General features: G+C 40.8%; 2 protein-coding genes across 2 annotated transcripts in view; one reads left to right on the forward strand and one right to left on the reverse strand.

Moving 5' to 3' along the window:
• The window catches only part of iPLA2-VIA (calcium-independent phospholipase A2 VIA), a 4,612-nt gene extending 3,615 nt beyond the window's left edge, over positions 1 to 997 (forward strand). Inside the window, exons 6-7 of the mRNA XM_011496124.1 lie at positions 3 to 549; positions 647 to 997. Of these exons, the coding sequence (XP_011494426.1) occupies positions 3 to 549; positions 647 to 909 (810 nt within the window). The 3' untranslated portion in view covers positions 910 to 997. The remainder of the gene's footprint in view (positions 1 to 2; positions 550 to 646) is intronic.
• A 2,152-nt stretch (positions 998 to 3,149) lies between these two features.
• The window catches only part of LOC105359314 (transcription factor Sox-21-B), a 13,728-nt gene continuing 5,321 nt past the window's right edge, over positions 3,150 to 11,556 (reverse strand). The window contains exons 2-5 of the mRNA XM_011495879.1: positions 7,947 to 8,124; positions 4,917 to 5,004; positions 4,077 to 4,383; positions 3,150 to 3,789 (exon numbers count right to left, since the gene is read on the reverse strand). Of these exons, the coding sequence (XP_011494181.1) occupies positions 3,530 to 3,789; positions 4,077 to 4,383; positions 4,917 to 5,004; positions 7,947 to 8,124 (833 nt within the window). The 3' untranslated portion in view covers positions 3,150 to 3,529. The remainder of the gene's footprint in view (positions 3,790 to 4,076; positions 4,384 to 4,916; positions 5,005 to 7,946; positions 8,125 to 11,556) is intronic.

Below are 11,556 nucleotides of genomic sequence, written 5' to 3' on the forward strand. Positions count from 1 at the left end.
AGGAATGCCAGGGCTTGTACTTCCAAATAAAGAATAAAGTATTCCAAGGCAACCGACCGTACTCGAGCATACCACTGGAGGACACTCTGATAAACTGTTTTGGCAATGAGACGCCGATGACTTGTATCGAACATCCGAAGGTCATGATCACCGCGACGCTGGGGGACCGGCGCCCCGTCGACCTTCACTTCTTCCGCAATTACACCTCCTCCAACGATATTCTACAATTACCGACGAACAGCAAATTCAAGAACACTCTACCCCCGTGTGAGCAGCTCATATGGAAGGCGGCGAGGGCTACCGGAGCTGCACCCACCTACTTCGAAGCCTTTGGCCGATTTATCGACGGCGGCGTCATCGCCAACAACCCCACCCTCGACGCCATTACCGAGATTTACGAGTACAACCTCGCACTCGAGGCCGTCGGCAGACATAGTGAAATAACGCCCTTGTCCTTGGTCGTATCCCTGGGTACGGGCTTGATACCCGTGGAAAACCAGAGGTTCGACTTGCATTGGCGCGGAAATTTAAAAGAAGTTGCGCTACTATGTGAGCCGACCCGCTTCTCTAACATTATAAATCTTAACAAATTAATACTTGGCCAGGCTGTGGCAATGTGCTTGACAACTCGCTTCTCTCTGTTTAGTGCGCAACATGTTTAACCTGGTTATCGATCAGGCGACGACCACCGATGGTCGGATGGTCGATCGAGCAAGATCATGGTGTTCGATGATCGGCGTGCCGTACTACAGATTCAATCCCCAGCTTGCGGAGGATGTGCCCCTCGACGAAACCAACGACCTTAAACTCATCGATATGATGTGCACTACTAGGGCCTATATGCATGCAAATCGTAATCAAGTCAAGGAGTTGGCTCTCATATTAAAATCCATTTCGGAAGATAATTAGTTCGATCAATGGCTGGAAAAACACTTGGCAAGCAATTTATTTGAGTAGTATATCGTTAGGAGAAAATTTTTATATGTAATACCTAATACAGGGCTTTGTTGTTTATTAGGATATTTTTAACGTTAAAATAGATTGGAATTGTTCATGAATTATTTTTTAATTGTTATAAAAGATATATATATATATATATACCATAAATTTTATTTTAAATTATGTTATTTATCTTATGTAAAAATTACCTTGTAAACTGCTTATTAATTATTTATACGAGATCGACGAAGAATCGATATTAAATTAATGTATTTCTTAAGATCATTTTGTAACTCATCAAAGGTATCTTATATACTGATAACAATAAATAATTATAAGTGCCTTAAACTATAGATATATATATATATATATATATATATATATATATATATATGTTACGTATACATAGAATTGCCATATAAATGTAGGGCGGTTATTCTTCTTTTTAAAAGCCTCTCATTTTTAATAATAAAAATAATGTTCATTTAGTTTTGTTTATTGATTAAAACTACATACTTATAGACATAGAATAATACAACTTTTTGGTTACTAATGTCTTTGCACGTGCAACATGTACAAGGTCTGTCATAATGCATCGATACCTAGTAATACAATGTATATGTGTATAAACCTACTAATTTTCTCAGTCACTTTATCATCTGTAAATCATCAACATAGAATATAAATCAATCAGGACTAAACTCTTTAATAATTGAATTTTACAAAACAGTACACATATTGTCGTTATATAATTAATTAAGTACATAAGATCGATGTCTACGTATAATTCCAATAATCGCACTCGATCACACGAAAATTATAATTATTATATTGATGCAATAATTTGAAAGCATTTCGTTCTCTTCTTCGTAAATACATATTATGTAATATTGAAAAACTTACGCTTACTGTTAGAAAGGTTTATATGCGTATGTATATACATACATATGCGTAAATACATATGCAGGATAAAGGCTAATGATTTGTTGTTCATTTTTCGAGACAATTGGTATTTTACAATTAAATTTTGTAGCCTATAATTTATTATTATGAAAAAATAATAAATATTTAAACACTTCCTATCAATGTGAAAAATGAATAAAAATTTATGAAATAAAGAACAACTATTCATCGTGATATATGTGAATGGAGTATGATGTACCAAAAATAGATGATGTATGATTATAATAACAATTTACAATTCATCGTAAAGTACATATTCTTCTTCTTTTTTTTCTCATACGTATCTCAATATAAGTTAACCGTTAAAAATAATTTTACAACGATTATAATTTCAATATTCACATAGAACAGTTAAAACTATCAATTGCTAAAAAAAACAGCAGGTATTGCAATTTTTCAAAAGTTTTTAAATCTTAATTATAAATAATATATGAATGTTCTGAATGAATAAAATATGAATAATAATCAAATACTAATTTGTAGGAGGAGGAGGAGGATTAGGAGGGTGGTATGTTATGATTCTACTTGCAATATCCATAAAAGTAATATTTTGTAAAATACACTAACGTATGACAAATTGTTTTATTTCATATTTTTCGTCTTCATTTTTGTCTTATTTTTTATTTATTTTATTTGTTTTGTTGTTCTTGTTGTGGCTATTGTTCGTTTTTTAATGACGTGCACGGGCAGGTATTTATTTTATAAAGGCTAATGCGTATTTCAAAGCAATATCATATCATTAACAAGAAGTACGTTTGTTTGATAAAAAAAAAAAAAAAAAAAAAAAAAAAAAAAAAATTTATGAATCTACGAGTTTTACGAAAGGATGTGACTAATTTCTGAATTTTGAAGTAAAATTTAAATTTAAATTTGAGATGTTGTTCTTTTAAGCAAAATGAGTCGTTAATCAATCCCGAGCAAAATATCGTTGAACATATTTACCAATGAACATATTTTTTTTTTTGTTTTTTTTTTTTTTTTTTTTTTTTTTTTTTTTTTGTTTTACTATAGGATTATAGCCGTAATTTTGCGAGCACGCACTTTCAAATGAAAACTATTGTTATTTACAAGAAGACTGTTGGAGGGCGAGTAAAAGAAAAATGGTTTTGACGGTGCGTCGTCGGAGAACTCGAGATGCCTCAGCTCTTGGTCTATCCAACAATAGAATTCGCCAAGTCGAATTATCCGACATAAAATAAGCAATTGAACGTCCGCTCCATACGACTTTGATATTGCTTTTACCGCGGACTCCCGTCCCCAGGTTCGAGGCTCTCATCTACTTTCACTTTTCTCCTTTAACGGAGGTCGAATTGAGCGAACGATCGCAATTTGGGAATACCCGGAGCGTCGCACTTGACCCTCTATTCCTCGGCCTTAAGCGTCGACGAGTCAATGTGCCGCGGATCAGGTTCGCGTGTGCGCCACCGTCGCAGTCGTCCTCGTATCCGTCCTGGAGTCTGGAGTATGCAGGAAAGTCCGATAGCTCGAAGGGTTTGGGGACTGCGCTGCGGCCTTGAAGCAAACGATGGCGGCCTCGGTAAGTAAGTTAGCAGCTAACAGCATCGAAGTGATTAAACGCGAGAAAGAGAGTCGGTCGTCGCTCGGTCAGGAGGAATGTTGCGGCCGCTCATCGGGGCGCGACGTAGTAAGGCGTCTGGCCAACCGAGGGTATGTAGGGGTAGAAAGGCGAGTGGCCGGGCTGGGATTGGCCGTAGTCGAGTTCCTCGTGCGTCGACGGTTGCTGGTGGTAGGCCTCGGTGGCGTAGCACTGGCCACCCTGACCGCAGCCATAGGACTTGGGCTCGGGATAGCAGCGCTGACTCTCGTACGCTCCGGCCCGCGAAAGTCCCGCCTGTGCCTGGAGCTCCGCGTACTCCAGGCATTTACCTGGGAATTAGGGTAAATGGTCAGGTGAGGAGTGTCGAGTGTCGATCGAGTGATTCGGCTCGGGAAGATGCGTTGCCAGGATAGTTTTGATGATGGGAAAAGTGGACGAGGTGAGCCGACAACTTTTCATTCCCCGTGTTTCGGAAGTATGAAGGTCCGTAGCGATTGGTTTGATCGTCGGAACCAGTCGCCAGCTCCAGAGTATTCGAGATGGTGCCAGAAACTGTGATTCGGGCTTGGCTCCGCTGGGATTGGGGGAGGTGAGAGAAGCGGGGGGATGAGATTACCGTGCGAGAATCCATGCTGTTCTAGGGTGTATTTGGTCATCTCGTAGGGACCTCGAGGAGAAAAATCGGACGCATAGGCGGAGGCCGCAGACACCGCGCGCTCGTAGCTCGACTTGGTGGGATTTGAGGAGTAGAGGCGGCCGTAAGCGCAGTCGGGATTGCCGACGACGGCCTCGAGGGCGATCGGGTGGCCTCGCTGACCGAGCGACGGGCCCGTCGTTGGCGGAGGAGTCGACGTCGTCGTGCTCGTCGGTGTCGCGATCGCCGTGTGTTCCTCGACTTTTGGCTTTCTTCGTCGCGGTTGGTACTGAAAGTTGAGAGAGTATAGCGTTAAGTCGGGAAAGCCAATCGCATGCTTTATTCTGGGGTTCTGACAATGAGTAGGGTAGACTTTTTTTTTCATTGAGGTATTATATTGGTATTGGCGTGATTTTAAACAATTTGCGAAAAGTGTATGAGCTTACTCGGTGACCTGTCGGCCTTGGATTAAGAAATTGCGGATGGACGAGCAAAATATTCGATGAAAGTTGGAGTGATCAGATGGGATATGGAAAATAGAAGGGGATGCATTGGCTGTGAAGGTTAAAAATATCAAAAAATTTTATGAATTTGATTAAGATTAAAGTACAATTGACATTTATTCCGAGGTAGTTGTGCCAGGTTCAACAAGCGTGAAAATATGTTAAATATGTAAAAGAAATTGATATTTAAAATTAGAGACACGAGCATTCCGTGGCTATTCGAGAATAATTTTCCAATTTTGCGACGTTGACTCGTTAAAAAGTATAAGGAAAAGTATCGGGACTGTTAAAGGACGAAGTATTTGTAATGGTAAATTACCTTATAATGAGGGTGTTGTTTTTTATGGGCACTCCTCAGTCTTTCTGCCTCTTCTATAAATGGCTGCTTCTCTCCATCGCTCAAAATTCTAAATAATTATTTAATATAGTTTCAATGTATAATGGTATAATGGTAATAATTATTGTATAAATACGCATTTGCCTAATATCTACGAAAAAGTTGTCTTGCTCAATCTCTATCTAAACTCGAAACTTTATTGAATATAATGAAGAAACTTTTATCCTTGGCCTTTATTAATTTATTTTTAAACCAATTTTCATGCCCATAATTGAGTATTGCCCATAAGTAATAACAATTTACCACTATGTAACATGCATATATATAAATTTTATTATTCTGCTATTTCCGAGTTAATGGTATCGATTATCTTTCGAATATGTCAACGCGTATGTCAGTGTGTGCGTGTGTGCTTGTGCGTGTGTGTGCGTGTAAGATATTTTTTCTCGTAGAACATAGAACGTAGAAGGTAGAACGAAGATTATCAAAATTTACTTACTATTTATTCCCTTTCATAATTTACTTAAGATATATTTGTTAGTTGTAATGGCGCGAAACGATGTTTATCTATTTTTTTAAAAATCAACTAATTCGATTACCTTGAGTAATTGAGTAAAAGCCATCGGGTATTTACAAATTGGCGTGCTCTTCACTGAGAGCTGCCAACTATTAAAAATAGTAGGCATTTCGTTCGAATTAATACTGTCTAGTCGTATTCGCACATATTTATCAACTAGTTTTCATATTACACTTGGTAGCACTGTTTTTTTTTTTTTGTTTTTTTTTTTGTTTTTGTTTTTTGTTATCTTGTTGTTTTTCTTTGTTAATAGCACTTTGTAAAATCAAGCCGGTAAAATGTTTATAAAAATTTGATATTTTATTGTTAAATTATATAAGTTTCACGTGAACTTGTTGCCTTTGTCCTTATTAGCCTTACTAGTTTCTTATTGTTTTAGATTGTTCGACGATCAAGCACATATAAACATTGTTCGTGCTAAAAAGGCTTTATAACTTATTACGATACATAAATTATTTATCCTTTAATGCTGATATTAAAAATACTGTAAATCGCCAAATGTAATATGACCGAGCATAAGTATATTTTTATGTAAATGGCCGTAAGAGAGTCGTAGTGATGCATTCGCACACGCGCGTCACTTGAGCTTAGCCTAAGACACTCGGGGGTCCTGTCCAATCCAAAAAGTCGGTCAATTCGAGTCGCGGTTATGCCGATATAACATCTAAATTCATAAAACCGATTCACCGCCTCCTCGTCTCGTTCGGTCGGAGCGCGACTCAAGCCAGAATACAACGATATAAGCAAATTCTTTGGTCTATATCGACAGTCCGTTCGATTTTAGTCGCTGTAACGGCAAAGATAATTTTAGTGCTAAATGTGGAATCGTACAAAGTGAGAATTTATTATGAAGGTGTTTCTTCACCTTCGCTGCATATTGTGATTTCTTTCACGAGTACTTCAAACACGCAAGAATTTCTTAAGGTGATAATGGCTTGGTATGCGAAGATACTGGATTGACTTTATACGGATGACAAATGATCTGTTGGATAAATAATCTGTAGGGGAGGGGAATTAGTAAGGTGAGCACATTTAATTAATACCGCTGTCAGTTTCGAGCAATTGAAAAATGAAGAAGAAGATAAGTCATAATAGTACGTAGCCAGTAATAATAATAGGAATGATAATATTAATGACGACTATGAGGAATACGTTTTAAATTTATTTTTAAATGCTTTATTGAAATATACCTGTGAAAATTTGCGGGATGCTGAAGGATGCCCGAGGACGAACAGTTGGTTTGTTTATTTAATTATGATAATGTTCGAGTAAGTACTCTCTGGGTGGAAGAAATTAAAAATTCTTATTTATGAATTATTAAACGGATTATTAAAAAATGTTCTTTCGAGAATATCGCGCAAAAAAATTGAAAAGCAACAAAAAACCAATTTTTACAATTCTAAAGAAAATACTATATTTGTATACTTTTACATACGGATAATTATGATTTTAATGTACATCGAATCAATTATGAAAACTGCTGCAAATGCATTATATCTTCATGATAGTTGAAAATAAAGTTTTACATGTTTTGTATAATAGAAGGAAACGGAAGCAAGAATTCGTTCATTTATTCGAGATTTATTTAATAAATTGATTTATTTGATATCGCATAAGTTCACATTATCACGATTAAATTATCTCAAAGTCTAGGTGATGCAAAAATACGAGATAAAATTACAGTCGCCAATGCTTATAAACAAAAGAATAGGAAAAGAAGAACAAAACAGTACGACAGTTTGTTCCAAACGGGAAAGAAAAACATATTTGACATGGAGCTATAAAAGGGAAAATTTATTGATTTTTTAAGGCTAGAATTTATCGCGAACTGTCTTCAACTTAATAAATTAGAATAAATCGCTTGAGAAGATAATATATAATGCTGCACTGGTTGGCGATGAGAATAAAAACAACATCGTATATTGACAGTATTTTTAAATGACAAAAATTCTGAGTTCGTTGCAAAGAAACAAAACGAGAGTAGAGCGACAAGAGAGTGAAAGAAAACAGAGAGAGAGAGAGAGAGAGAGAGAGAGAGAGAGAGCGCAAAAAAAAAAGGAAAAAATATCGGAAAATAATAGCGTATAAGTAGTTTTAATTAAAAGATTTAAAGATTCACGCTCTTATGCAAAAACATAAGTGATAAGGACTCGAGTAGCTCGAGATTTATATACCGAATTAGGATATTAAGAACCTATACGGCTACATGAATTTTGACTATAAAAAAAATCTGACTACTGCATGCTGGTTGTGGAAACCATATCAGCAATAGTGTTTATATAATCTGAAGGATTTTTGATGTTATTAAGTAGATTTGTGGTCCCACTGGCATCCTTACAATCCACACAATCGGGCAAAACACGGAAACGCATCCTTGACGGAAGTTGTCCAGGAGAGCTATTACGATAGGCTCGTACTTCGAGTCTCTCTCTCACCTCCAGAGCTTGCCGAGGGTCTTGGAGAGCTCGGCGTTGTGCAGCTGGGGATACTGATCGGCCAGCCTCCTCCGCGCGGCCTGGGCCCACACCATGAACGCGTTCATCGGCCTCTTCACGTGGGCGCTGCGTCTGCCTCCGGCCCGTGACGTCACCGGCAGCAGGGTCCAGTCGTAACCTGAAACAGCGGAGCCCTTAGGGAGTGGCGCGAAATAGCGCTGGTCACGGTGCGCGGACCCCGAGGGCTAAATTCGCCTCGGGAGTCGAGCGGCTAAAGCGTTTTGCCCACCCCCGTCGTTGAGTGGATAATGTCGGGAGCGAAAGCGACGGGGCCCGACTGCCGGACAAATCCGTCGAACAAAGTCATCCAAGTAAGTGTTTTGGTGAGGGCCGAACCGCGAGGGAGGCGCACGACGGAAAATGCCGAACTCGCGGTAGGGAAATGAGGCGCCCCAGCGAAAGTGGAGGCTGCGTCTTGGGCGGATGCATTTACCGAGGCGAAGGGCCGCTTTGGTGCGGAGTGGCCCCGCCGCGAGTTGCGCTGCACTTCCGTGTACGCCGCGCACCGACACTACATGCGCTCCGAACCAGTCGATGCTATCTCCTCGATTCGTAGCATCATGTAACGTAATGAAAATGGCTTGTAAGATGTTTTAGTGTACACTATAATATTACAGAGATATTGCCACTTTTAATTAATTGTGGAAAGCTCTAGCTTACATGCAACGAATATCGATTTTCTATCTCTCGTTTGATACGGGGCGAATGACGAATGGTAAATCACTTCGATATAATAAATAAAACCTTGAGAGTTAACGATAAGTGATTTTTACGTTTTGTGCGCGCGCGTGTGCGTGTGAACATTATATGCATTACATCAATTGTTGCAAAAGAATACGGTAAAGGCGAATGTTTATAATTCGTTCATATTGATTATAATTTTTTTCTTTCACTGACACGTTGAATCTTACGTCATAAATCTACGAATATATAAAAGTCTAGAGCTTGTTAAAACAAAACAAAAAACAAAACAAGACAAAAAACAAAACAAAAAACAAAAACAAAAAAAAACGAAAAAAAACGAAAAACAAACGAAAAAAAAACAAATGGTCCCAATCCGTGTGTGGGTCATGTCATGCGAAAAATGATCTTATGTGGCCATTAGATTTGTTTCTTGCGATAACCCACGTGTTAATTTCAGCGCATAGATTAGAAAAATTAATCGCCAATCCCGTAGGACGCGATATCCGCAATAATCTTCTATCGCTCGTTTTTGCTAATAATGCTTTTGGACAGCTAAAGCCATGTCGATTTATTCGCAAAACGCTACCACTAATTCCTCGACTCTACCACTTAGATTAATATTTTCTCTTACATTCTCGTAATTTGTGTAACTATGTCAGATAGTCTAAATTTAATTATTTTATAATTTCTATTTTAATATATATTTCACTCTAAAAGCTGCCTCGACTTTTACTTCTCGGAAAAATCGCAATAATTTTTGTAATTATTACATCGATGGGCATTGCCGTCGCAAAACGCCCGAATAAAAGTGGCAAAAAAATTCTTGGTCTATTACGCGTTACAATAATTATTTATGCTGCGATCCCTCGTAAATCTAGGCGCTTTGCATTTGCGAATCACCTATTTCAATCGAGGATTGTGCGATGACGCGAGGTCGACCCTATTAACGTCCTCGTCGAAATTATCGTTCAGTCGCCAATAATCATTGCCGAGTCGGCAATCAATTCCCATTGCCAGGATAATAGTTTGCTCGACCGCTAGTCACTCGTAAGCGCTCCCTACCCGCAAGGACTACAAGACTCCAATAGTGGCGAATTATAGCCTGAGACGGAAGTAAAAGCACGAGAGATTAAATAAGAAATATATGTGTAATTTACTTAGCGGGCTTACACCTGCGTCACCATGAGTCGCCGTGGATATTTACCGATCGCTTATCTCCTTCCGTCCTGTCGTCCCGCCCGCAGGCCGACTCAAGGCCAAAAGCGATAGCGGCGACTCCTTCGTCCCGGCTTTTTACGATCGCTACCACTCGCGTGCCGTCTCCAGCCCGCGTGCTTTCACTCCTCGTCCGCTCCTTCCCCCAAAGAAAATCGACCTTCTCAACAACAACATTCGACGCTCCTATAATAATAATAATAGCAGCAGCGCCGCGCGACTCCTAACCGCGCTAAGTGGCTCAACGGTTATTCCTCTTTATGGATGAATTTTGGAATTTATACAGCCGGCCCTCCCAAGAAAATCTCCGTCTCTAAATTTAGGCCTCGGCGATGATAAGCCATTACTCGTGGCCCATAGCCTGCCCGAGACTCTTACAAAACGCCGCGAGCTAATAATATCCGTTACTCGTGTTTCACGTAAAAAAATCCCAAATCCTCCGGTCGGCCCGCTTTTATTAATAAAACGTGGAAAAAGCGACGTGCAGCCGGCCGACCGCAGAATTAGCGCAGAGTTCGCGCGGATTGTGCGCCGACCCATTTCCCCTTTTCCACGGGCTTTTCCCGCTATTTTTAATGGCGGCGCGCTTCGACGGCGAAGGACAAGGGCCCACGTGGCCGATCGGATTTTGTCACGCGGGTCCGGGAATCCGGGGCTGCCGGCCCCCGTGGTTTCAAAAAAAGTGTCGTCCCCGGCTAATTGCCGCCCGCCTCGACACGCATCGTCGGGGCGGCCTCCTATGTCTCCGCGAGCCAGGAATAACTTTACCGTGAAAGCCGCGCGCCCGGGTCCTGCGACGTCCTTACGCGGAAGCCGCGCGGCTCGGTCGGCTTTTGAAGCCGTTCTATCGAGGTGTGGCCTCCTCCTCCTCCTCCACACCACCACTACCATCGCGGCCAACTCGTCCTCCCGCCCATTCAACCCACTCGCCCGACTCCTCCACCCTGGGTTCGCTCTCCTCAGAATCGCTGACCAAGGGCCAACTCCTCGCTCTCTCACAAACAAACAAACACACACACAGAGAGAGAGAGAGAGAGAGATTGTGTGAGAGTGAGAGTGGTGAGTGGAGAGGGGTGGAGGGGTGGCGGCGAGGGGAGTTACGGCGGAGTGGGAAAGACTCGGGCGGGCGAACGTATTGCAATTTGTCAGAGCCTTTCCCTGAATCGTGACTTTCGTCGCTGCGAAAAAAATTTTGAGTGATGCGCTAAAGATCCCGGTAATTGACGAGGGAGAGAGACTTGCCCCCTGAAATATTAATGTGCCGCGAAAAGGCCTCGAAGCATCTCGTTCCTTTTGGCTCTGTAAAAAAGTGTGTACGATGGTGATAGATGCGAGTGAGCATGTGAGCCACTAAATCATAATCTTCGCTTTCAGTCCCTTTAGTGCGATCGCTGACGGTCGATGAGCGGAATCTTTATTAAAAGCGAATATCCATTGCAACGTCCAAATGGCACTTGGGCGCGTCAATCACTTTACCACCCGCGCATCCTCTCTCTCTCTCTCTCGTCTCGGTCGCATCTTATGCGGTTCATGACCTCCGACACTCGGCACGACCACGCGAACGAAAATTAAAATCAGCCCCGATTACGTAAACAGGACGTTAATGATCATCGACTGTCTTCGGCGAGCGCGGCGATAAGAGGCGAGAAGA

Source organism: Ceratosolen solmsi, unplaced genomic scaffold (genome assembly GCF_000503995.2).
Source record: "Ceratosolen solmsi marchali unplaced genomic scaffold, CerSol_1.0 scaffold11, whole genome shotgun sequence".
Classification (NCBI taxonomy): domain Eukaryota; kingdom Metazoa; phylum Arthropoda; class Insecta; order Hymenoptera; family Agaonidae; genus Ceratosolen; species Ceratosolen solmsi.